The 23,520-nt window shown below is 50.5% G+C and overlaps 1 protein-coding gene across 2 annotated transcripts; it reads right to left on the bottom strand.

Moving 5' to 3' along the window:
- Window positions 1-11: 11 nt before the first annotated feature.
- On the bottom strand, window positions 12-23,314 carry NUBP1 (NUBP iron-sulfur cluster assembly factor 1, cytosolic). Of its 2 annotated transcripts, XM_007985678.3 has the most exons (11): window positions 23,132-23,296; window positions 22,949-23,053; window positions 21,013-21,146; window positions 15,741-15,809; window positions 12,662-12,694; window positions 11,652-11,742; window positions 10,416-10,570; window positions 6,976-7,086; window positions 6,584-6,686; window positions 1,330-1,413; window positions 12-321 (listed from the first exon to the last, which is right to left on the bottom strand). In XM_007985678.3, exons 1-11 carry the CDS (start codon window positions 23,148-23,150, stop codon window positions 263-265), a joined length of 963 nt encoding a protein of 320 aa, XP_007983869.1. In that variant the 5' UTR covers window positions 23,151-23,296; the 3' UTR covers window positions 12-262. The 2 variants fall into 2 exon arrangements, with proteins under 2 accessions (XP_007983869.1, XP_037845788.1); XM_037989860.2 differs by lacking the exons at window positions 12-321; window positions 6,584-6,686 and having other exon boundaries at window positions 1,351-1,413; window positions 23,132-23,314.
- Between the last annotated feature and the right edge of the window lie 206 nt (window positions 23,315-23,520).

Here is a 23,520-nt window from a genome sequence, read left to right as displayed (position 1 = left end):
GCCTCGGGGGAGAGGTTTGAGGAGGGGGTTTTATTCTTAAAACGGCATATTTGTAGAGAATGCCCTTTATATATGTTCTAAGGAAAAGTGTACAAATACTCGATGATTAAAGCGTCTCTGTGAAAGTGGCTTTGGACCACGCCAGCATCTGGTTTCTTTTTGCTGTGACCCACCCCGTCCCGGAGCTGGTCGGGTCTGGCTGGATGTTCTGCCCAGGGAGTACCTCACTTGGTAACTGCTTGGTTCTGAACATTCTCTCATTTCAGGAATTGATGAGGTTGTCTTCTTTTGACTGACGGAGATCACAAAATTCTTGGATTCCTGGAAAACAAGATGACAGGCATAGAGTGCTAACAATTGTCCACCCCTGGACAGCCCCATCCTGTGCTGGGGAGGGCCGTGTCTCGACAGGGCTGGAATCCTCTGGCGAGTTCCATAAAAAGCCCTGTGTCTGTGATGCCCTGAGTCTTTGAAAGTGACCGGAATACCTCACACTGCCCATCAGAGTCATAACCAATGGCTGAAGCCTTCCTCGGCCCATCTATAGATGGAGGATTCTGGGAATGCTGTTTCCTTACCCTCAACATCATTTTTCTAGGCAAGTAAAACCCAGCCACAAACTTGGAGACCGCAGCTTTAACAAACACTGACACTTTTGCCTTCACTCTGGGGCCTCTGATGGCTGCCACTGGCTGCACGTGGGTTTGGTCTGGCTAACCAAAGTTTTTATTTCTATTTTTTTAAGACACGGTCTCACTCTGTTGCCCAGGCTGGAGTGCAGTGGCGCGATCTCGGCCCACTGCAACCTCTGCCTCCCAGGTTCAAGCTATTCTCCTGCCTTAGCCTCCTGAGTCGCTGGGACTACAGGCGAGCGCCACCACACCCGGCTAATTTTCATATTTTTAGTAGAGACAGTGTTTCTCCATGTTAGTCAGGCTGGTCTCGAACTCCTGACCAGCCTCAAGTGATCCGCCTGCCTCCTCCACCCAAAGTGCTGGGATTCCCAGTGGGAGCCACTGCACCTGGCCTGTTTTTTTGTTTTTATCAGTTACTTTTTTAAATGAATTACTTTATCGATTTATTGGGATGTATTTCCTAAGCCATAAATTTCACCCCTCACCGTGTTTTTTAAACTATGAATTAATTCACTATACTCACACACTGAGAGATTTCTCATGGACTCCTGGCTTCCTGGGCTATGGAGGCCACTCTGTGGTCATTGCAGACCCCACCACCCACCCGTCCTTCCACACCCCCCATACCCTTGGCTCCTTTATGTTGCTTCCTGCCCCACAGGCATCTGCATTTAGTACTCATGGAAATACTTACTCTGAATTATACTTCTGTAGGCTAACGTGGCTGGGGAATCTGGGGCGTCAATGAAGAAGGACTGGCCTTTGTCACAATTCTTACCTTAAAAGAAACAAATGGAAGACAATTCAGTCCAAGAGGAAAACAGAGTGGCCACAAGATCTTGGGGCTCCTTCTGTGCTGGTGACAATGGGAATATTTTGAGTCCGTTTCACTTGTAATGAAGAACAATGTAGAAAAGGCCACTGGGGTCTCTGGGACCTTCCTTCCAGCAGGGTCCCCAGCCAGCATTTCAGCGTGGCTAAATAATCAGGTGGCGTACAGAAAATGCAGGTTCCAGGGCCCTACAGAGAACTGATTCAGCAGCTTCCAGGTGGGCCCAGGAGTCTGCATTTTAAGAGATTAGCTTTTGAGCAAAAGGATCATGAATGCACATGATTAAAAAAAGTACAGAATACAAAAGGATATGGCATGAAAGGCCAAGTCCAAAAAGGGCTACTAGTGCTCTAGGTGTCTTTCCAGAAAGATTATGCGCATATAAATGTGCACATTCGCAAGTGTGCACACACACATACACACACTCACATACCTAAAATACGAGTGGGAGCACATGACACACACATTCTGCCCACTGCTTTGTCTGTGTATAATTTTATCTTCCAGGTCATCTGTGCTGGTGTCCATCCGTCTGCTAGTCTTTCCCTGCCATGTGGCCATTGTTCCAGTCCCCTCCTATGCACACCCAGGTTTCTCTAGGACTATGTTATCCCAGAGCCAGGAGGACAGGACACAGGGGCCTTGGAGTCATTGGGGGTGTTCTCGCCCCCAGTCTGCCCTACCAGCCCCCACTTGTGGGTGGACCTGCCATCAGCTTGCTCTCCCCACTCTCCAGGCCCTGAGCTGCCGGAGAAACAGGGCCAAGTGACTGCACTGCCCATGTCCGGTCACCAGCCTCAGGTGAACCCCAGGAGGAGTTCCTACCTTGCACCTACCATTTCCTCAACTTTACTACTGTGCTGCCGTGTGGGACAGGGAAGTCCAAGTCGGGGAAGAAGCCTGTGGGGAGACGGTGGTGGGAGATGGGGAGCCCAGATGGCCCAGTGATGCAGGAAAATAGGGAACATAAGGCCAATTCGCACTTGAGCCATAACAGGAAATGTCCTCTCCATAGGACATACGCCATAAATGACTCTGTAACTTTACTTCATCCTGTTCGTTTATATAGGACGTACCCCAAGTAGAGGATATTTAAACACAAAAACTCTGTAATGGGGCCTTTGAGCCCCTATTCTCAGGCCCATTCCCTTCCCACACTGTGGAGTTTACTTTCATTTTCAATAAATCCTTTCATTCCTTCCTCGCTTTGTGCGTTTTGTCCAGTATTTTGTTCCAGGCGCCAAGAACCTGGACACCCTCTGGAACTTACTAGGGAGGCCCCTGAGTGCACGTTCGCTGGGCCAGACTTGGGAGGCTGGGGATCCCAGAATAGTCATGCTGGGGGTACTTTCTGTCCCTGATTTTCACCCAGGTCTCCCTTTCCCAGAGGGCTCCCTAGCCCCCAACACACACATATGCTCTAGTGTTTTCCCATCCTAACTGCATTTCCCCCTGGGCTCCCACTTCTCTGAGAACGGGCATCATCATCAGAACAGCTGGTGTGAGCACAGCCCTGTTCCAAGAGATCCCAGGCATCCTCTCTCCACCCTGGCAGATCCCTCACTAGGCACCATTGTCACCTGCATTTTACACACGGGGCCATCGAGGCTGAGAGGGGAAATGACTAGCCCAAGTCCCACAGCTAGTGGCGAAGCAGGGATCTGAGGCCAGCCCTTCCTGTGATCCTCAGCACACGGGGGCCAGGACCCACAGCACCAGAGCGCTGGCATCTGCAACTTTGCCACCATGTCCCCAGAGGGGACTGAAGTGCTGTCCTCGTGTCCTCCTGTCTGTTCTTAGGAAGGTGGCTTTGCCCCCACTCTGTCCCCAGTGACCTTGCCAGATGCGTGTCTGTCGCTTGGCCCTCACGCTCCACCCTCTTGGGTGTGTGACAGTGTTAACCACCCCTTCCTTTCTGGCACTCCCTGGCCTTGCTATCTGTGGTTTCCCCTCAAGGTGAGGTTCCGCAATGTGCCATCTGACACACAGGACCAGGCCCACTGGAAGGCACTTAATGCTCTCAGCTCAGAACGAGCCCCGCAGCTATCATTGGCGGCTCCTCTGCTTTGAAATTAGCTCTTGTGAACCACCTGGAACTTTGCTTCTTTGTGAAAAGTGGCCCTGAAAGGAAAGACCAGGGCCGAAGCCAGGGCTCGGTGTGAGGGAGGTGGGAAGATGGAGGTTGGTGGCTCTTTGGAAGAAAAGCCACATCAGGATCCAATAGAGGGCCCCAAGGTCACTTCCTGATCTGTCAGACAATGGCAATGGCAGGTCTGTGGCTAGGCCCATGGACATATTTGGGTGGGTCAGCAAGCAAGCATGCCATTGTTTTTTTTTTTTTTTTTTTTGGAGACAGGGTCTTGCTCTGTTACCCAGGCTGGAGTGCAGTGGTGTGATCAGGGCTCACTGCAATCTCAACCTCCCCGGGCTCAAGTGACCCCGCTAACTCAGCCTCCTGGGTAGCTGGGACCACAGGCACATGCCACCACACTGGGTGAATTGTTCTATCCTTTTTTTTTTTTTAACCCTGTGTTGCCCAGGCTAGAGCATGGTGTGTGTGTGTGTGTGTGTGTGTGTGTGTGTGTGTATTTAATGGAGTTAGTTGCCATCATTTAGTAATCAGGAGACTTTGGGTAAGGATATAGATTTCTAGCTCTTCGTTAAGTGTTGGAAAATGTGGCAATTGTGATGGCCATAAGGACACACCTCTTGGATCTCTGGCAGCAGCTGCCAGGCTCCAAAATCCATCACCACGTTTGTGTGGAGGCAATGCTGCCCCCAGGCTGCTCCTAGCTAGTGACTGAGCTGAGCATGGCACTCGGGCAGGCACATTTCTGGGAGATGCAGGCCCTCTGATGGGTAAGTGGGCTCAGAAATGCCCTGGTGGCTGTGCCCAGCTTTCCTTGACAGCAGCCAAGACACTCCAGCAGACTGAGATGCTCCAAAAGACTGACACACTCCAACAGACTGAGATGCTCCAACAGACTGCCACACTCTAGCAGACTGAGATGCTAAAAAGTAAAGTACACTGAGGTGCTCTAGCAGGCTGAGATGCTCTTGAGGGCGGGGATGCTCCCTTGGGCTGAGATACTCCTATGGGCTGAGATGCTCTTGCAGGCTGATACGTTCCTTCCCCCACTCCTTCATCGTGGGTTAACACTCTCCTCTGTCATTTTCTCCCACAGATGTTTCCCCTGACAAACGTCCTGCCCACCAATCCCATCTCGGCAGAGCTGAACTGCGGCAGAGGCGCAGGCTAGCAGGAATGGATGTGCCCTGGGCTGCTGCAAGCTCTCGTCCCCAGTCACATCCATTCACGCAGCCCGACTGCCTCCAGGGGCCTTAGAGGGCAGCTCTCAGCACCACTTCCGGCCACTGCAAAAGCTGCCTGGTGAGTGTTTTATAATGCTGGGGAAGGTTGAGAAAGCAGCTGTACTTTTCTGCATTTTGTTGGGGAAATCACATGCCAGAGAAGTATTGTGGGATGTGGGAATAAGGGAAAAGGATTTGGGGACACAGTCTCCTGGGTACACAGGGTCTCTCGTGTTCTCCCGGGCTGTTCCCATCTTCAGAGTGGCCCTCGCACCTCACTCCCCCACCACTTCCTCAAGGCAGCTGTCCCCTAACACAGTCCTCCCGGCTCCCGCTTGGCAATCCTGTCCACGTCTTGTGGCTTCAACACTCAACTGCATGGACACGAACCACCTTCTCCTGACGGACCCCAGAGCCTGCTGACAACCTGAGCCCCCAAGCCCCTCATCCACAGCACCCCAGAAGGCCTGGCCTCCCTCAACCTGTCTTCACTGTCTCTGAGGGACGGACCCTCCTCCAGGTGGCTTGTACTGGCAGCAGGGACAACTCGACCCTCAGATGACGTCACTTTCTCTATTGTGTGTGTCCCTTCCTTTCTATACCAACACCAGAACCCAGGGCCTCATCCTGAACCTCTATCCCAGGGCAGCTGCCCCCGAGCCTCCTGCTCCCAGGTACGTGACACTGACACTCACTGACACTTAGCTGTTTCTCATAGGCTCCTATTCTTCCCCTGCAGCCAGGCCCTTCCCCAAGGCTCCCCACGTGGCTTTGTGGCTTCCCGCTTCCAGTCTCCAGGCTCTCCCCGCCCTCTCCCCAAGCACTAGGCCTCCACCCTCCTGGCCAGGGCATTCTTCACCCGCCCTGTCCCTCGCTCCCATCCCCCTCGTTCCCATCCCCCTCGCTCCCATCCCCGCACAGACACCTCTCACTGGCCTTGGTTCCCTGACAAATGAAGTAGAAGTTCCGAGGTATGGGTGCAGCTGGCACTCCTGGACCCTGGCCTCCCCTTCAGCCTTCTCTCTCTGTTCTCCCCTCAGACCTAAAGGCTAGTGATGGACCCCTGGCAGGAGCCCCACTGTGGGCCCCAGTAACAGTGATGGAGGCCCGCCTGGCTCTGCGGTCCTGGGGGACAGCAGCCTGCTGGGGGAGCAGCTTCGAGTGTAGGTCCTGCCCAGCGCCCTGCTGCGAATGGGTGCCCTGCAGGCATGTGGGTGGAGATGTGAACCCCGTCCCTCCTTCAGCCCCAGGGCCACTCCGGGAGTGGGCATCTCTTGGGATCCTGGGGGACCCAGGCACTGAAGAAGAGCATTTGCTGGGAACTTGGCCCCTGCTAGCAGGCCAGTGATCCGCGTTCCCGTCTGTCCCAGCGCTGGAGACAAAGGGGCCTCATCTGTGCGGTGCTGGCTTCTCGGGGCGCAGGAGGCTGGGCTCCTTCCTGAGGGACTTTTCACCTCAGGCTGCCCTTCTCTGTAACCTGGATGCCATGCCCATTCCCTGGTGCCCCTCTATCAGGCACCCTCCTCAGTCCCCTGGCACCAGCACCCTCACCAACTTCTACCCTGTTCTTCCAGGCCTCACCCCTCTGCCTGAGGCCTGCTTGCTCCCGCGACCTGCCCGCAGGGGTCTTGGCCTCTCTCCTGGTGGCCTCTCGGGGTGCCAGCTGGAGGGTGGGTCTGGCTCCAGCGCCCTACTAACCTTCCTCCTTCCATTGCCCCTCTCCGTAGCTGCCCCCATTGTGCCCGAACCATGCCTGTGGGGTTGACCAAGGAGTGAGGTCCCGCCCCACATGGGGGTCACCCACCTATGAGTGGATCCAGGGGCACTCTGCCTAGGAGAGGGACCTCCAGGTCCTGGCACATGAGCTCCGCACCCCCGGTCGTGGGAGGGAATATCTGAGATTCCTTCTGCAAAGCAAATTCAAAGGGGAGGAAACATCATTTTTTTGTAGAATCACAAGGATGGACCACATTTTAAAGAAACTTACAAAAAAAAAAAAAAGGCTTAGTTTGAGTGTGAAACACTTAACACCAAAAGAACTTTCCTTCAGTCAGCAGAAAGGGATTTTAATTGTGATTCCACTTCCCAAAATTACGGGGAAAGCAGAAACGGTTTGCAGAGCAGCCTTTCGATTGTTTCCTCAACCATGAGAGCAGGACCTTGTTGGGCTCGCCTGGCGGCCCCACGCGCCCTCACCTTGCATTTAGGACAGATGAAGCCACTCATGTTCTCCACCACCCCGATGATAGGCAGCTTCACCTTGCGGCAGAAGTTGATTTCTTTCCGGACATCCTGGAGTGACACCTCCTATGAAGGTGAAAAGACCAGTGATTCTAGCAGCAAAGTGTGAGAAAGGGAATGTCTGTGCAGCCGAGAGGGTGGCTGCAGTGCAGTGGATACACAATCATAAAGCCTTAGAGGTTTCTGCCCTGACAGGGTTTGGCTCTGTGTCCTGTCCCCATCCAAATCTCAGCTCCAACTGCAATCCCCATCATTCCCACGTGCTGAGGGCAGTTCCTGGTGGGAGGTGATTGGATCATGGGGGCGGTTTCCCCCATGCCGTTCTCATGATAGTGAATTTTCACGAGATCTGATGGTTTTGTAAGTGTTTGACAGTTCCTCCTACACACTGTCTCTCTCACTGCTGCCACTGTGTAACATGTGCCTACTCTGCCTTCCACCATGATTGTAAGTTTCCTGGGGCCTTCCCAGCCATGCGGAACTGTGAATCAATTAAACCTCTTTCCCTTATAAACTCTCCAGTCTCGGGCAGTTCTTTACAGCAGTGTGAAAATGAACTAACACATGCCCTTTGCCAAATCCATATTTATTTAGTGCCTACTAGTGCTAAGCCCTGTTCATTTGAGGTGCTATTTACTTCTCACACAGCCAAATAGCAAGAAATCAATCTAAAAAAAAAATGACTCTTTTTTTTTTTTTTTCCAGAGACAGGATCTCACTCTGTTGCCCAGGCTGGAGTGCAGTGGCACGATCATAACTCACTGCAGCCTCGACCTCCTGGGCTCTTGCAATCCTCCTGCCTCAGCCTCTTGAGTAGCTGGGACTATAGCCATGTGCTACTCGGCCTGGTTAACTTTTTAATTTTTTGTAGAGGTGGTTGTTGCCCAGACTGGTCTTAAGCTCCTGGTGTGAAGTGATCCTCCTGCCTTGGCCTCCGAAACTGTTAGGGTGAGAGGCATGAGCCACCGTACCTATCTGAAAAGACCTTTTAACACATCTACACGCTCCATGTCTCTATGCTATACTATATTCAGCCAGAGTGTACACTGTTTTCTAGACCAGAGCTTGGCAAACCCCAGCCTGGGGCCTGAATCTGGCTGGTTTTATAAATAAAGTTCCTCTGGAACCAGCCATGCCTGTCCCTCCGGGCACCATCTGTGGTTGCTTCACGCCACGGTGGCACAGCTGAGGGGCTGGGACAGGGACTGTGGGGTCCACAAAGCCTACTTATTATCTAGCCCTGTACAGAAAAGTCTGCCGATGCCTGCTGTAGCTAATTATAAACGCAAACAACTTTATGGACTAAAAGAAAATAGAGAATATTGCCCAATGTGGACAACTTTGCATTTCCTTCTAAACTCTGAGTTTTTACAGTGTGATTACTGTGTATACACACTGCTCAGTAGCTCCCTATTTTCCCCAGTTAATGTTACCACAGATCTCTGTGCCCAAGTCCTGCTGTGGCTTATCACTGTCAGGTGTAGTGACTCCTTAGCACCTGGGGCTTCACCACTCACGTGAGCCCGAAAGGCTCACGGCTTTGGGTCTGTTCTTTTCCTGAGATGCCTGTTTGGCTCTTGGCACTGAGGCAGGATGCAGAGGAAGAGGCGTTCAGCTAGAAAGTCAATGGGCTGCGACTCAGTCTCTCATTTCTTTGTTTCTTTTTTTTTTTTTTTTGAGACAGAGTCTTGCTCTGTGACCCAGGCTGGAGTGCAGTGGCGCGATCTCGGCTTACTGCAACCTCTATCTCCCAGGTTCAAGCAATTCTCCTGTCTCAGCCTTCCAAGTAGCTGGGATTATAGGTGCCCACCACGACGCCTGGCTAATTTTTGTATTTTTTGGTAGAGACAGGGTTTTGCCATGTTGGCCAAGCTGGTCTTAAACTCCTGACCTCAAGTGATCTGCCTGCCTTGGCCTCCCAAAGTGCTGGGATTACAGACATGAGCCACTGTACCCAGAACCAACTACTTTTTAAAAATGCGACAGAAAACATTCCTAAGGACAAATCCACTTTACCTCCACTGCCATCACCCAGACCAGGCCATCCTCCCGCCCATCCAGGGACCCAGCTGGTATCCTCCTCCTCCGTGTGCCCACATGTTCCCTCTCTGCAGGATGCCAGAGTGGACACGAATCCTGTCACCATTTTCTGACCCAGACACCCTTCCCATGGCCGCTGGGCCATGGCTGTACCCTCATGTGTGTATCCAGCACCTGTTTTCCTCAGGGAGCCACAGGGGCCACCAGGGAGGGCCAGGCCCTTTTACTGTCCTGGTGCCTGGCACGTAGAGTTCAGTGAGTGCTGGATGAGGGTGAGACTATGGGTCGTCCTGATGGATTCTGGCCAGTGAGATCAAATCAAACCTCATTTGCTGGGCTCTTAGATGTGGAGGAGAACGTCACGAAGAGAAGTCAAGCGTAACTGTGGAGAAGAGCCCATGGTTTCTCAGGCCCCTGAGATGGACAGCATCATGGTCCTGCCTGCAGTCGCTCTCTGCGGGGCTTCCAGAGAGGAAACTTCCTATCGCTCTCCTCAGCTCGGGCTCACCAAGGGCCCTGCGGAATAGCCACCAGGTGACTGCTACAGAGCGGTGCTGGGTGTCACTAAGGAAGGAGCAAAGGCACCCAGTGGCTTATCTCGAAATCCCTGTCTGCACCTGGCTGGTTCTGTTGAAAACTGGAGAGATTTCCTAAATCATTCTGGGATGTAAATGGAAAATCCACTGTAGACTGGAGGACCTGAGACGTGGACATGGCAAGGCTGACGGGGACCGGCAGCACAATATGAATTATAACTGCACTGGTGGTTTCCCCAGTCTCCTCGACGAAAGTTCAAAAAGCATTCTTGACCTATTGTTTAATCCATGGACTAAAAAAAACAAATCGTTGAATGGTTGTCAGCTGCGAATGTTTAGACTAAAGACGAAGTTTTTCTTATTTTTATCTTTTGAGACAAGGCCTCACTCGGTTGTGCTGGCTGGACTACAGTGGCGTGATCATGGCTCACCGCAACCTCCTTTCCCCAGGCTCAGATGATCCTCCTACCTCAGCCTCCCAAGTAGCTGGAACTACAGGTGCAAGCCACCATACCTGGCTAATTTTAAACTATTTTTTGTAGAGATAGGGTTTTGCTATGTTGTTCAGGCTGGTCTCTAACTCGTGGACTCAAGTGATCCTCCCATCTCAGCCTCCCAAAGTCCTGGGGTTACAGGTGTGAACCACTGTGCCCGGCTGAAGTTTTTAACAAGAGGTTTCTGCAGATGCGCATTGGATGCAGCTGTGGAACACACACTGGGAAGAGCCTTGGTGAGACCAGGATATCAGAACTGGGCAGGAAAGAAACCTCGCCGTGTGGAGCACGGTTTGGACCCAGCTCCAGCTGGGAGCTCGCTCACCTGGGGAGTGGTGATGATCACTGCTCCGTCGATGCGTGCGGCGGCCAGGTACTGGACGACCGAGAGGTGTTCATCGGATGTCCCGGGTGGGGTGTCCACAATGAGGTAGTCGACCTCTCCCCAGTCCACATCTCGGAGGAACTGCTTGATCATGCCTAGAAAGAGGAATCCGCAGGGGGTGCTTATTTCTTTTCTGTACTTACAACTCCCTTCTTTTTTCAAGGATGGGGTCTTGCTTTGTTGCCCAGGTTGGCTCTGAACTCCCAGGCTCAGGCAATCCTCCCACCTCAGCCTCCCAAGTAGCTAGGACTATAGGTGTGTGCCACCGTGCCCAGCTCAAGGAGAAGCATGATCTGATCTTTTTGTGCCTTTGGTCTATGCTGTAAATCAGTGGCTGTCAACTGAGAGTGAATTGCAATGTCTGGAGACATTTTGGGTTGTGTCACAAATAGAGTAGGGGGTGGTACTGGCATCTTGTGGGTAGAGGTCAGGGCCACTGTTTAACACCCTATGATGTAGAACACGGTCTACTCCTCCCCCAGTAAGGACTTATCTGCCTCAAAGTATCAATAGTGCTAAGGCTGACGCTTGCCCTGATAACACTTTCACATTATTACCTTAAGTCTCAGTACCAGATCAGCCTGCTGCTGATCTCACCTCTCTGACCCAAATAAGCCACTATAAAACCATGATAAAAATAATTTCAGGGTTCTATAGCTTTTTGTTTTTTGAGACAGAGTCTTGCTCTGTCACCCAGGCTGGAGTGCAGTGGCATGATCTCGGCTCATTGCAACCTCTGCCTCCTGGGATCTCTGCCTCAGCCTCTCGAGTAGCTGGGATTACAGGTATGTGCCACCGTGCTCGGCTAATTTTTTATGTTTTTGGTAGAGACAGGGTTTCACCATGTTGGCCAGGCTGGTCTTGAACTCCTGACCTCAGGGGATCCGCCTGCCTCGGCCTCCCAAATTGCTGGGATTACAGGCGTGAGTCACCACACCCGGCCAGGGTGCTATAGCTTTTAAGGAGAGAAAAACGCACAGCAGATATTTACAATTATGTAATGGAAACTAGTATTTATATTAGTTCTTTTCAACCAGTGAAGAAAGAGGCACTGGAGGCTTAAAAATAATATAGTGTGAAGTCCAGCAGGCTGAGACTGGCAGGATAGGGAGCAGATGAGGCCAGGAGCCACAGTGCGCGTGGAAGAATGTGAGAAACAAAGGCAGAGTGGCAAACCATTTTTCTTGGGTCCCCTCCAGATAACAGCGTCATCAGGACTGCTGAGCAGGAAGCCCACTGACATCACCCCCAGGTTGTCTTCCACGTACTGCAGAGGGAACAGGGCGAGGGCAAGACACGCTTTACTCAAAACCACATAGTGAGGTTTTCCCCCAGGTCTTCTGTCTGAGCTCTGACTGAAAAAAACATTTTCAGGACAAAACTACGATATGACCTATGAGCATATTTACTCTTTGCATCCTAAATCATTTTTGAGGACAAAAAAAAAGGGGGGGTACCACATTGGGGGATTTGAAAGAGGCACTGTATGTCCATGGGCTGCAATGACAGGGAACTCAGCTAAAATAAGTAAATGTCATCTCCTTAACTCTCTTTTTTTCTTTTGAGATGGAGTCTTGCTCTGTTGCCCAGGCTGAAGTGTGCGGTGCGATCTCAGCTCACTGCAGCCTCTGCCTCCCAGGTTCAAGCAATTCTCCTGCCTCAGCCTCCCGAGTAGCTGGGATTACAGGCGTGTACCACCATGCTCGGCTAATTTTTGTATCTTTAGTAGAGATGGGATTTCGCCATGTTGGCCAGGCTGGTCTCGAACTCCTGGCCTCAAGTGATCCGCCTGGCTTGGTCCCCTAAAGTGCTCGGATTACAGATGTGAGCCACCGCACCCTGCCTCCTTAACTCTTTTAACCAGAGATTTACAAACTATGGCCTCCAGGGCCAAATCTGGCCTACCATCTGTGTTTTAAATAAAGTTTTATTGGAATACAGTCCTGGTTGTTAAGTTACATGTTACTACTTTTGTGCTACGACAGCAGGGAATGTAGGCCCACATGCTGAAAATCTTTACCATCCTACACTTTACAGAAAAAGCCTGCCAATCACTGGATTTAATCACATCCTCTGTGCCTCGAAAAGCACCCTAATAAATACCCATGGACCAACAAACCACAAACCCATTATGTACACACAACCACACACTACTGTGAAAATAGGACAAAGAGGTGAAAACTCACCACTGGAGACCAGCCTGAGCCACTCTGGTGAACCTGTGTGAACATGAGCACCAATGTTTGTTAGTAGAAATCACGTACCCTGGTCACATTTCATGCACAAATTGTACAAAGAAAGAAGATGGTTTTATGAAATACAATTCGTTGTCTTATGTGGTACCACGAAATTCCTAAAAGAAGGTGAACAACTGGGGTGTGGGTAATAAAGATGCAACTCAACTCCCTTTGTGCCCTAAGCTGGGTTATTTGGAAACTCTACTTGGGTGTCTAGATAGGGAACCAAAGTTACTCAAGTTCAAATATGATGTTGTGTCTAAGGTATTTTAAAAGAGTGATAAAAATCGGCTGGGGACTGATGACAAAATGCAGGTACTTGTGGAGCAATGAGGTGGCTTCCATAAAAGCACAGGAGTGAAGGGAATGAGCTCTCGTGAAACAGCTGCTTCAGAACCTGTCCCGAATCAGCTCCAGCCGCTGCCCCCAAGGGCAAGGGCTGGGGGTCAAAGGGGAGCTCCCTGGGGCAACAAGATTCTGACCTCTTCCCTCCAGCAGGTGTCCAACAGCACACAAAGCGCAAATGAAAGTTTAATTTTCATGATGAAGCCTTACTTTTCTCAACAGATTTACTGAGACATGATTCAGAGACAACACGACTCACCCATTGAATGAGTGGCTTTCTGTACAGTCACAAGGTGCAGCCATCACCACAGTTTTTTTATTTTTATTTTTGAGATGGAGTCTTGCCCTGTCGACCCAGCTATAGTGCACAGGTGTGATCTTGACTCACTGCAACCTCCACCTCCCAGGTTCAAGCAATTCTCCTGCCTCAGCTTCCCAGGTAGCTGAGAACACAGGTGCCCACCACCATGCCCAGCTAATTTTTGTATTTTTTGTAGATGGGGTTTCACCATGTTGTCCAGGCTGGTCTCAATCTCCTGACCTCAAGTGATCTGCCAGCCTTGGCTGCCCACAGTGTTGAGATTGCAGGTGTGAGCCACTGTACCCAGCCACCACAATTCTAGAACATTTTCATGGCGCTAAGAAGAATCCCTATACCCCTCAGCTGTCACCACCCCCTCTCCAGTGTCTCTCACATCCTCCCAGCCTTAGAGGGCCCTTCATCTACTTTCTCCCACTGTGGACTGACCTACTCTGTACACTGCATGTCAGTGGAATCACACAACATGTGGTCCTCTGTGACTGACTCTGAAGTTCTACTAAAAGAAACCCAGCCAGGTGCAGTGGCTCACGCCTGTAATCCGAACACTTTGGGAGGCTGAGGTGGAGGATCACTTGAGGTCAGGAGTTCGAGATCAGCTTGGTCAACATGGTGAAACCCCGTCTCTACTAAAAATACAAATAATAGCTGGGCGTGGTGGCATACGCCTGTAATCCCAGCTACTCAGGAGGCTAAGGCAGGAGAATTGCTTGAGCCCAGGAGGTGGTGGTTGCAGTAAGCCAAGATTGTGCCATTGCACTCTAGCCTGGGCAACAAGAGTGAAACTCCATCTCAAAAAAATAAATAAATAAAAATAAAATAAAATAAAATTAAACCCCACAAAACCATTCATTCCTATTTATACTCATTTGCTAAGTCCACTTGTCTTAAAAGAGGGGTAAACAGGATGATCCAATAGTGCAGGGGAAGAAAACGGCGAAACTTCTGTTTTATTTTCTTTTAAATTTTCTGTTTCTATGAAATACTTAGGTGTGATGACAGTAGCTTGTACCCTCACTGGGGCGCGTGCTACCAAATCCATTGGGGTATGTGACCAGGCCTCAAGGGGTGACATTGCTCTCCTTCCCTACTCCCTCGGAAGCAAACCCCAAGACCTTAGAAGTGCCTGCAAGGCCTGGCCCCATCTGCCTCGGGCCACCCTCCAGCCCCACTGGTCACTCCACTGAGGACACAAGGACACCTTGCGTCAGAGGCCCATGCACTTGCTCCCTTAGCCCAGAATGCTCTTCCCCCAGCTCTCCGCTCCCGTCATCCTCTGCTCGAATGCCATTTCTCAGTGAGGGCACCTTTGACCACCCCTCAGCCCCTCTGACCCTGGCCTACTGTCTCTCCCCTCACTCTGGGTTGGTTTCACATTATCTAGCATCTGCCTTCTCCCACCCAGACAGGGGTCTTCATGGACCGTGTTCACCACTGCATCCCCAGAACAGGATCATTGCATCCCTGACACTAATTAAACAACCAATCTTGAGACTCTTGGGACATCCCAGCACCCCCAGCTTCCATGCACTGCCCTTGGGGGAATCCTCTCTTGGAGAGCTTCTTGCTAGCAAGAAGAGGCCAGCAACTACATAGACTGCTACGGCCCTGCCCCCAGCCCACATCACTCACCCGCCCTGCAGTCTCAGTTCCCCAGGGCAGACCACAAGGGCAGAAATATTCCCGTGCTTCTAGGGTACAGACCCCTACCAAGCCCTGGACGAATGTTCCCAGTCAGAGCTAAATTTCCGTGTCTTACTTCTGCATTTCGCTGGCTGTTTCCCTTCCCCTCTGAGGAAGCATCGAAACCAGTGCTTCTCCAGTGGTGTAGACAGACTTCGTATGTAATCCTGCCCTCCCCAAAACTCACAGTTGTTGTTAAAAGTAGACAGATGGACTACTGAGCATGTATCTGAGCTCCTCATGTCCACAAAAACATTTACAGGCCAGGTGCGGTGGCTCACGCCTGTAATCCCAGCCCTTTGGGAGGCTGAGGCAGGTGGTCATCAGAGGTCAGGAGGTGGAGCCCAGCCTGGCCAACATAGCGAAACCCCGTCTCTACCAAAAATACAAAAATTAGCTGGGCATGGTGGCACGCCCCTGTAGTCCCAGCTACTCGGGAGGCTGAGCACAAGAATTGCTTGAATCCATGAGGCGGAGGTTGCAGTGAGCTGACGTCGTGCTACTGTACACTCCAGCCTGGGTGACAGAGTGAGACCCTGTCTCAAAAAGAACAAAACAAAACAGTAACAACAAAAAAAACATTTATAGGCTCCGCACACCTCTTTGTTGAGGTTTGACAGTTCAGTGCTACAGAGTTTGCCTCAAGAGAATAATTTCCTGAGTTCTGTAACCGGCTATTACCTGTTCTCCTTCCAATCCCATTATCTTGGGAATCGATGGCCCACATATATCGATGTCTAGAAGAGCAATCTGGGGAACAAGAAGAGACCAAATGGTTACATAACTGAATGCACACACTCCAGATACGCACAACTGGGAGGGGAGTGGGGTTAGAGGAGGACAGGGGAGAAGACAAAAACTGGGTCAAACTTGGAGCCATCAGATTCTCCTGAGAGACAGTCCTAACGCTGATCTCAGGGTTCATAAACACGGATGCCCCTATTCCCCTACCCCTTAGCCTGGCTGAGCTCCTCAAGGGTGATCTTACAGACCTGGCCGTCAGGTCACTTGGAGGCTCGAGCTCAGACCGTTTGCTGAGCCCTGCCTGGAAGTGACAGGGAAAGGGGCCTAGCGCCTTTTTGGCTTCTGTGACAGAATACATTGAATAGCCAAGTGACAGCAATGTTGGAGACACCCTCAACAGCTCTCCTTTGCTCACCCCCTCACCAAGTCTTGGTTTCTGCAACTTAAATTTTTCTCAAACTCAACTTTTCTTGTTCAGGAGTCTCAGATGCAAGACAAATCTAGCCTATTTAAGCAGAATATGAATGTATTAAAAAAATATTGTGGACTGGGCACAGTGGCTCACGCCTGTAATCCTAGCACTTTGGGAGGCTGAGGCGGCCATGTGCCTAGAAGGTAAGTATCATTATCTCTGGTTTACAGAGGAGGAAACTGACGTTCAGAGGGGACCAGTTCAATAAGCAGGGAACAGAGCTGGGACATAAACTGAGGTCTTTTGGCCCCAACTGGGGCTCTTTCCAGTATACCACGGGGCCTGCTGTGGAGGACCAGAGAGGAGCCTCTAGCTGAACCTGACCAAGCCCTGTTTTCCTTTGATCCTGAAGGTGAATGATGGTTTGGGCTAAGCTTTCAAAACAGAGACTTAAAGTAAGATGGAAACCTGGAAAAGTTCTCTGCTTGTGACTCGGGTACAGCTTCAGGCGACCCGTTCCACCCCAAGCTTTCCCCTCTGACACAGGAGGTCTGAGACGGCCTTCAGAAACCTTCTGAGAACAAGGCCAGTATTCATCTTGAAAGATGCGATCACTCAAACCCAAAGTGCTGGACCTCCGGGTCACTTTTCAACTTGCTCTGAATTAGTTTCTTGCCTCCCTCTTGAATCCTCTCAGCAAACCCAGCCTCCTACTTCCTCAGCACCCAGTGCTGTCTCAAACCTGTGGTGCACGGGAAAATGCCATCCACAGACCAGCGCTGGCCTCAGGCGCCCTCTACGGGGCCATCCGAGGAGCACAGCAGAGTGACAGCATCGGAAAACCTGACTTGCTCTCTCAGGACCTTGATACTTGGGACTGATGTGTCGATGATCCATGGGGAGATGACACTACCACCATGACTGTGATAGAGACTTTCCTCGATACTCTCAGGTTTCTAGTGACTCTGTCTCCATGCCTTTCCTTCAGGGAACAATTTAATCAATTCCCTTCAGAGGAATTTCACTCCCTTGGGGAGTGAATCTTGAGCGAAATGATGTAAGGATGTGAGAAGCATCTAATGCACTCACTCCTGTGGCAGGCCCAGGAGGCTGCTGACAAGCTCCTGCTACCCAGATGGCCAGGGCAGTCCTGGGTCCTGTCTGTTCAGACTTCCTGCTGATCCCATTACTACCCCAAAATCTGTCCAATTAATTCTGCTTAGGTTAGGCCAGAGAAGCAAAGCTGAGAGCAATGTGCCTGCATTCCTCCACAGCAGGATCTCTGGGCCCGTGTTTGCAGCTGATGGGAAGAGGCGGCATTTGCTGCAGAAGGTGGAGACGCTGCAGGGCTGTTGGGATCCAAAGTGTCTCCTTTATCCAGCACCCCAAACTGCCCCTGATGAGGAGGGTAAGGGAAGAGGGATTTAGTCCCAACTTTTAGTCCTTGCACAAGTTGCTTCTGCTCTCTAAGCCTTGGCTGTCTGGGCTTCCGATCTGCGAGACGAGTGCTCTGGGGTCAAGGCCCCTCCCAGCTCTGCAGTCCCAGGACCCAGAGGAGGGCCTTGCACACTGAGTCCTGAAACACCTAGTGCTGACCTTGTAATGACAGTTTGCCTTTCAGATCACAAAGATCATAAATGTTTAATTTATGGTGGCCGGGTGCGGTGGCTCATGCCTGTAATCTCAGCACTTCGGGAGGCTGAGGCGGGCAGATCACCTGATGTCAGGAGTTTGAGACTAGCCTGGCAAACATAGTGAAACCCTGTCTCTACTAAAAATACAAAAATTAGCTGGGCGTGATAGCATGCGCCTGTACTCCCAGCTACTCAGTAGGCTGAGGTAGAACAATTGTTTAAAACTGGGAGGCAGAGGATGCAGTGAGCTGAGATCGTACCATTACACTCCAGCCTGGGCAACAGAATGACATTCCATCTCAAAAAAAACAAACAACAAAAAAAGTTTAATTTGGAAGTTGCTGACTTGTTATTTATTCACTGTTTCTGAGGTAGGGTCTCACTCTGTTGCCCAGGCTGGAGTGCAGTGGTGCAACCATGGCTCACTGCAGCCTTGACTTCCCAGGCTCAAGTGATCCTCCTACCTCAGTCTCCTGAGTAGCTGGGACTACAGGTGTTCACCACCATGCCTGGCTCTTGTGTGACTCTTGGCTGTCTCATGGCTCAGGCTTATGCTACAGAGGCTCCTTCTGCCTTCACCACAACTTACACACCCCATGGGCAGCCTGTGACCCGTCAGGGGTGTTTTCTAATTCTGCTGCCTCTTGATCCAAGGCCCTGCCTGCCTCAAGCGCTAACATGGAATGGTCTTGCGTAGAGTTAGAGCCAAGCTTCCACCAGACCACCAGATGGCAGGCAGAAAAGGGTCAGGGCACGTCTTACCATCCTGCTGGATTTAGGGCAGGGAGAAATCTGTGCTGCTTGACTTTAATCAAGACATATTCAGCATTTTCCATGTGTTGACACTTTGCAGATAGCAATGTCACTGTCATGAGTAGGTCTGCCTGGGGAAAACACACTTTCCTAAATGCTAACTTCTTTTTTTTTTTTTAAACCATCACTGCATAAAGAAATACAGCTGATCTAGCCATATTTCCACACTGAATGGTGTGCCTTCCTTCTGTATATTGCAAAGTCTAGACAGGCATGCAGCAAAGACTTCAGAATGTAATTACATGAAAGTGAATGATGTAAACAGTTGTCTACTGACAAGTGGTTACTTGCAAGTGGCGAGATGAAAGCCCATTTCCAGTGAGCTGTTTAGGAATATTCCTGACAGCTTTGAAAAGCAAAGATTATTCTAAACAATACAGACAGTCTGAGAAAGCAGATTTCTTGGCCAGCCCACTAGGCCAATACAAATTTGACCCTCAAATGGCAAGAGATTGCTGAGCAACAGAATGATGAATCAATAAGTATATGCATGGGCATGGGGGTGTGTGTGTATATCTACTTTTTTTTTTTTTTAAACAGAGTCTCGGTCTGTCACCCAGGCTGGAGTGCAGTGGGGCAATCTTGGCTCACCGCAACCTCTGCTTCCTGGGTTCAAATGATTCTTGTGCTTCAGCCTCCTGAGTAGCTGAGACTACAGGTGCGTACCACCACGCCCAGCTAATTTCTGTATTTTTTTAGTGGAGACAGGGTTTTACCATGTTGGCCAGGCTGGTCTCTAACTCCTGACCTCAAGTGATCCGCCTGCCTCAGCCTCCCAAAGTGCTGAGATTACAGGCGTGAGCCACCATGCCCAGCCCAACAAGTATATTTTGAATCTGCCCAGTACCGTGCTTTGGGTAGGCTACAAACTCGTCTCTAACGCAGTATAATCATCATCCCTTCATATTGAGTTAGTGAAATACAGTAATAAAAATGGTGGCCATCACAGACATTTACTGAGCAGTCAGGCCCCGTGCTAAGTGCTTTATATGTGCCATCTCACTCAGTCCTTGGAGTCCCATTTTATAGATGAGAAAATGGAGGAAGAGTAAGCCTGGTAACTTGCCCAAGGTCACAGCAGTGGTGTAGATGAAGCTGGGACCTGAGTTTGGGCTGTCTGATTCCAAAGTGTGTGTTCTTAGCGACCCACAACCCCTTTTATTAAAGCTGAGATCCAGAGGGCAGCACTGGGTAATTTGAGTTTTCATGCTCGTCTGTATACCTGGGTGGAAATGAATAAACTTGTGTAAGGGCCAGCAAAAATTTTCCACAAAGGCCAATAGAAAATATATTATTAGGCTTTGTGGGCAAAATCAAGGATCATATGTAGGTACTTAGGTACTAATTTAAAAATTGCAATTTTAGGCCAGGCGCGGTAGCTCATGCCTATAATCTCAGCACTTTGGGAGGCCGAGGCAGAGGGATGCCTTGAGTTCAGAAGTTCAAGACTAGCCTGGGCAACACGGCAAAATCTCACCTCTATAAAAAACACAAAAATTAGCCGGACATGGTGGCAAGCACCCGTAGTCCCAGCTCCTTGGGAGGCTGAGGTGGGAGGATAGCTTGATGAGCCCAGGAGGTAGAGGATGCAGTGAGTCCTGATCATAGCACTACACTTCAGCCTGGGCGACAGAGTGAGACCCTGTCTCACACAAATAAAAAACATTTCAAAAATGTGAACATTCTTAGTTCACAGGCCCTAAAGACAGGAGATGGGCTGGATTTGGCCCACTGGTTATAGTTTGCAGGTACCTGGCTTAGAGAAAAGCAAAAAGGGGTTAATAAAGAGGAAAAAGAAGCATGAACGTCATGTAATAAACTATCCACATGCAAGGAGAGATGTACATCTGCTAGTCATTTTCTTGGCTAGCGAATCCAATGAAATGCTTCATTTGACTACTGGGTATTTCTTTGTTCTCTGCAGGATTGAGATTCCAAAGAGGCCAATTCAACTTAGTCTAAGGAAATCAGTTTTTTTTTTTTTTTTTTTTTCTTTGACAGTCTCATTCTGTCGCCCAGGCTGGAGTACACTGGTGCAATCTCAACTCACTGCAACCTCTGCCTCTCGGGCTTAAGCGATTCTCATGGCTTATCCTCCCGAACAGCTGGGATTACAAACCTGCGCTACCATGCCCAGCTAATATTTTGTATTTTTAGTAGAGACAAGGTTTTGCCATGATGGCCAGGCTGATCTCAAACTCCTGGCTTCAAGTGATCTGCCCGCCTTGGCCTCCCAAGATGCTGGGATTACAGGCATGAACCACTGCGCCTGGCCTAGGAATCCGTTATTTAGTAGCCGTCATGACCCTCAGACAGAATGAGCATCTCCCAGTGGTTCCTGAGGTCTCACCTGTGTGTTTTCATCCTCTGCTAGGCCATGGGCAAGGTGGGCGCTGAATGTGCTTTTCCCAACACCGCCTTTCCCAGACAATACCAAGATTTTGTGTTTTACGGTCTTCATTTTCTCTTTGATTTCCTCTATAGCTGCAAAGAAAGCCAAAGTTCAGGGGATGAGGTCCCTGACCAAACCTCAGATGTCACTCTTCCCGTCAACTAGAAAGAGCTAAGTCCTAGTCCTAGTCTTAGTCCTGGGGCTGTTTAAAAGGATCCTCCGAAATACCTCTTAGTCAATGGATAAATAAGTGTTAGGAAGAAAATAAGGCTATAATCACACTTGAAGGTGTCTCATTTATTGGTTTACATGTTTGTCTCCCCCAACTAGAACATACTCTCCACGAGGGTAGGAACTGTCTGAAGCTTTCAGTGCTGTATTCCCAGCTCCAGAAGGGAACTCTGCATACAGTAATGGTCTCCAACTTGGGGACAAAATCCCCCAGGGACCTTTGGTAATGTCTGGAGATACTTTTCTTTCTTGTTTTTTTTTTTTTTTTTTTTTTAAGACAGAGTCTCACTCTGTCACCCAAGATGGAGTGCAGTGGCGTGATCTCGGCTCACTGCAACCTCCGCCTCCTGAGTTCAAGTGATTCTCCTGCCTCAGCCTCCTAAGTAGCTGGGATTACAGGTGCCTGCCACCATGCCCAGCTAATTTTTGTATTTTTAATAGAGACAGTGTTTCTCTTTGTTGGCCAGGCTAGTCTCGAACTTCCAACCTCAAGTGATCCATCCACCTTGGCCTCCCAAAGTGTTGGAATTACAGGCGTAAGCCACTGCACCCCGCCTGTCTCCATTTTTGATGAGGAACCAGAAGCTCAGAGAGGTTAGGACTATTGCTGAAGGTCACATTACATGGACCCAAGAAACAAACCCAAGTCTCTCTTTGAACTCCTTCAAGATTCTCCCCCTTGGCCAGGTGCAGTGGCTAACACCTGGAATCCCAGCACTTTGGGAGGCAGAGGCAGATGGATCACCTGAGGTCTGGAGTTTGAGACCAACCTGGCCAACATGGTGAAACTCTGTTTCTACTAAAAATACAAAAATTAGCCAGTCGTGGTGCCAGGTGCCTGTAGTCCCAGGTACTTGGGAGACTGAGGCAGAAGAATCTCTTAAACCTGAGAGACGAAGGTTGCAAGTAAGCCGCGATAGCACCACTGCATGCCAGTCTGGGCTACACAGCAAGACTCTGTCTAAAAAAAAGGAGGGGAAAAAAAGAAAAAAAAAGAATGTCCTCCTGCCTCCTGCTTTTTAAGGTCCTTCTGAGTAGGCTCCCAGGGTCCTCTCATCCTCGCATCTGTGTTTCACAACACTTAAAGCTGTGGCGGTTTAGCTGCTAGCTCACGTGTTTGTTTCCCCGTTAAGCTAAACTCCACTAGGGCAGTGACCACGCCTGATCCCCAGCTGTGTCCCCAGCACAGCACCATACCTACGAGGCGATCAACACATTTGTTTAATGAATAGGAGAATCACTCCTCAAAAGGAAGAAAATTGTGTCAAGAAAGTAGCTGGCAGAGCCAGGATGTAGACTCCCGGACTTCGAAGTTTATCCCGTTTTCTCCGCGGTCGGTTACTGTCACTCAAACCTCTGGCCCCGACCCTCTTAATTATGTCCCTTTCGACTCCGCGCCGGTCAGTCTCCACCCTCCATCCGCGCCACATCCTTAGCGCTCGCCTTCTAAAGGCCTCGTTCCTGTCAGTCAGTCATTTCAAGCTCTGCCCTCACCCTGCCCACTTTCCACGCCCCGTCCCCTCTGGGTCCCACCCCTCCCCGAATACAATACCTTCTAGCCTGCTTCTGTCACTCATTCTGCAGATCCCGCCCCCTCCCCCACGCCCCGCCTTTTCCGGGCCTGAGCCTCTCACTTCCTGTTGAGGCCTTGCCCTTTTCTCACCCGGGTCTGGAGTGGCCCCCGCTCCAGAAGCGCACAGCCGCTGGTTGGGGCATCCCTGACATGAAGCCCCTCTGCCCGCCTGGGCGCTGTCGGCCCCTGGACAGTCTGCGCAGAGACAAGACCACAGTTAGAGCAGCTCGCTACACTTTCGCACCGCCACCCACGCCCCCTCCGCGAGCTCACCGTGAGGCACCTCCTCCATTCTGTCGCCTTTGCCGCCTTCGTGGTCACCGGAACCCGCTGTCGTGCATTTCCGCCTTGTGGGCACAATCTGATTCTCTGGCCGCGCTAAATAAGTCTAGGAAAGAGGGGGCTGTGCGCACGCGCGAACCGTGGGCCGAGAGACTGAGACTCACGTCTGTTCCTCTTCAGAGATTTCCTATCATAAATACTTCGGCAGTGCATCTCCTAAGAACAAAGGCATTCTTCATGACCTCAGTGCCGTTTTCGTACCCAACAGATTTCATATCGATGCAGTACTTGCCAATGCAGTATTAGCCAATAGACAGTTTATATTCCAATTTCAGTAGTTAGACCCCCTCCCCTCCTGGATTCACTCACTGCCTGGAGTT

Source organism: Chlorocebus sabaeus, chromosome 5 (genome assembly GCF_047675955.1).
Source record: "Chlorocebus sabaeus isolate Y175 chromosome 5, mChlSab1.0.hap1, whole genome shotgun sequence".
Classification (NCBI taxonomy): domain Eukaryota; kingdom Metazoa; phylum Chordata; class Mammalia; order Primates; family Cercopithecidae; genus Chlorocebus; species Chlorocebus sabaeus.
Note: the sequence above shows the minus strand (reverse complement) of the source record. Positions and strands in the feature narration are given on the sequence as shown.

Coding starts and splice junctions, on each gene's coding strand:
- NUBP1 (XM_007985678.3), bottom strand. Junction 1,414..6,583: donor GCCCCTGGATCCACTCATAG/GTGGGTGACCCC, acceptor GTTTCTTTTAAG/GTAAGAATTGTGACAAAGGC. Junction 322..1,329: donor CTACAGAAGTATAATTCAGA/GTAAGTATTTCC, acceptor CTTGTTTTCCAG/GAATCCAAGAATTTTGTGAT.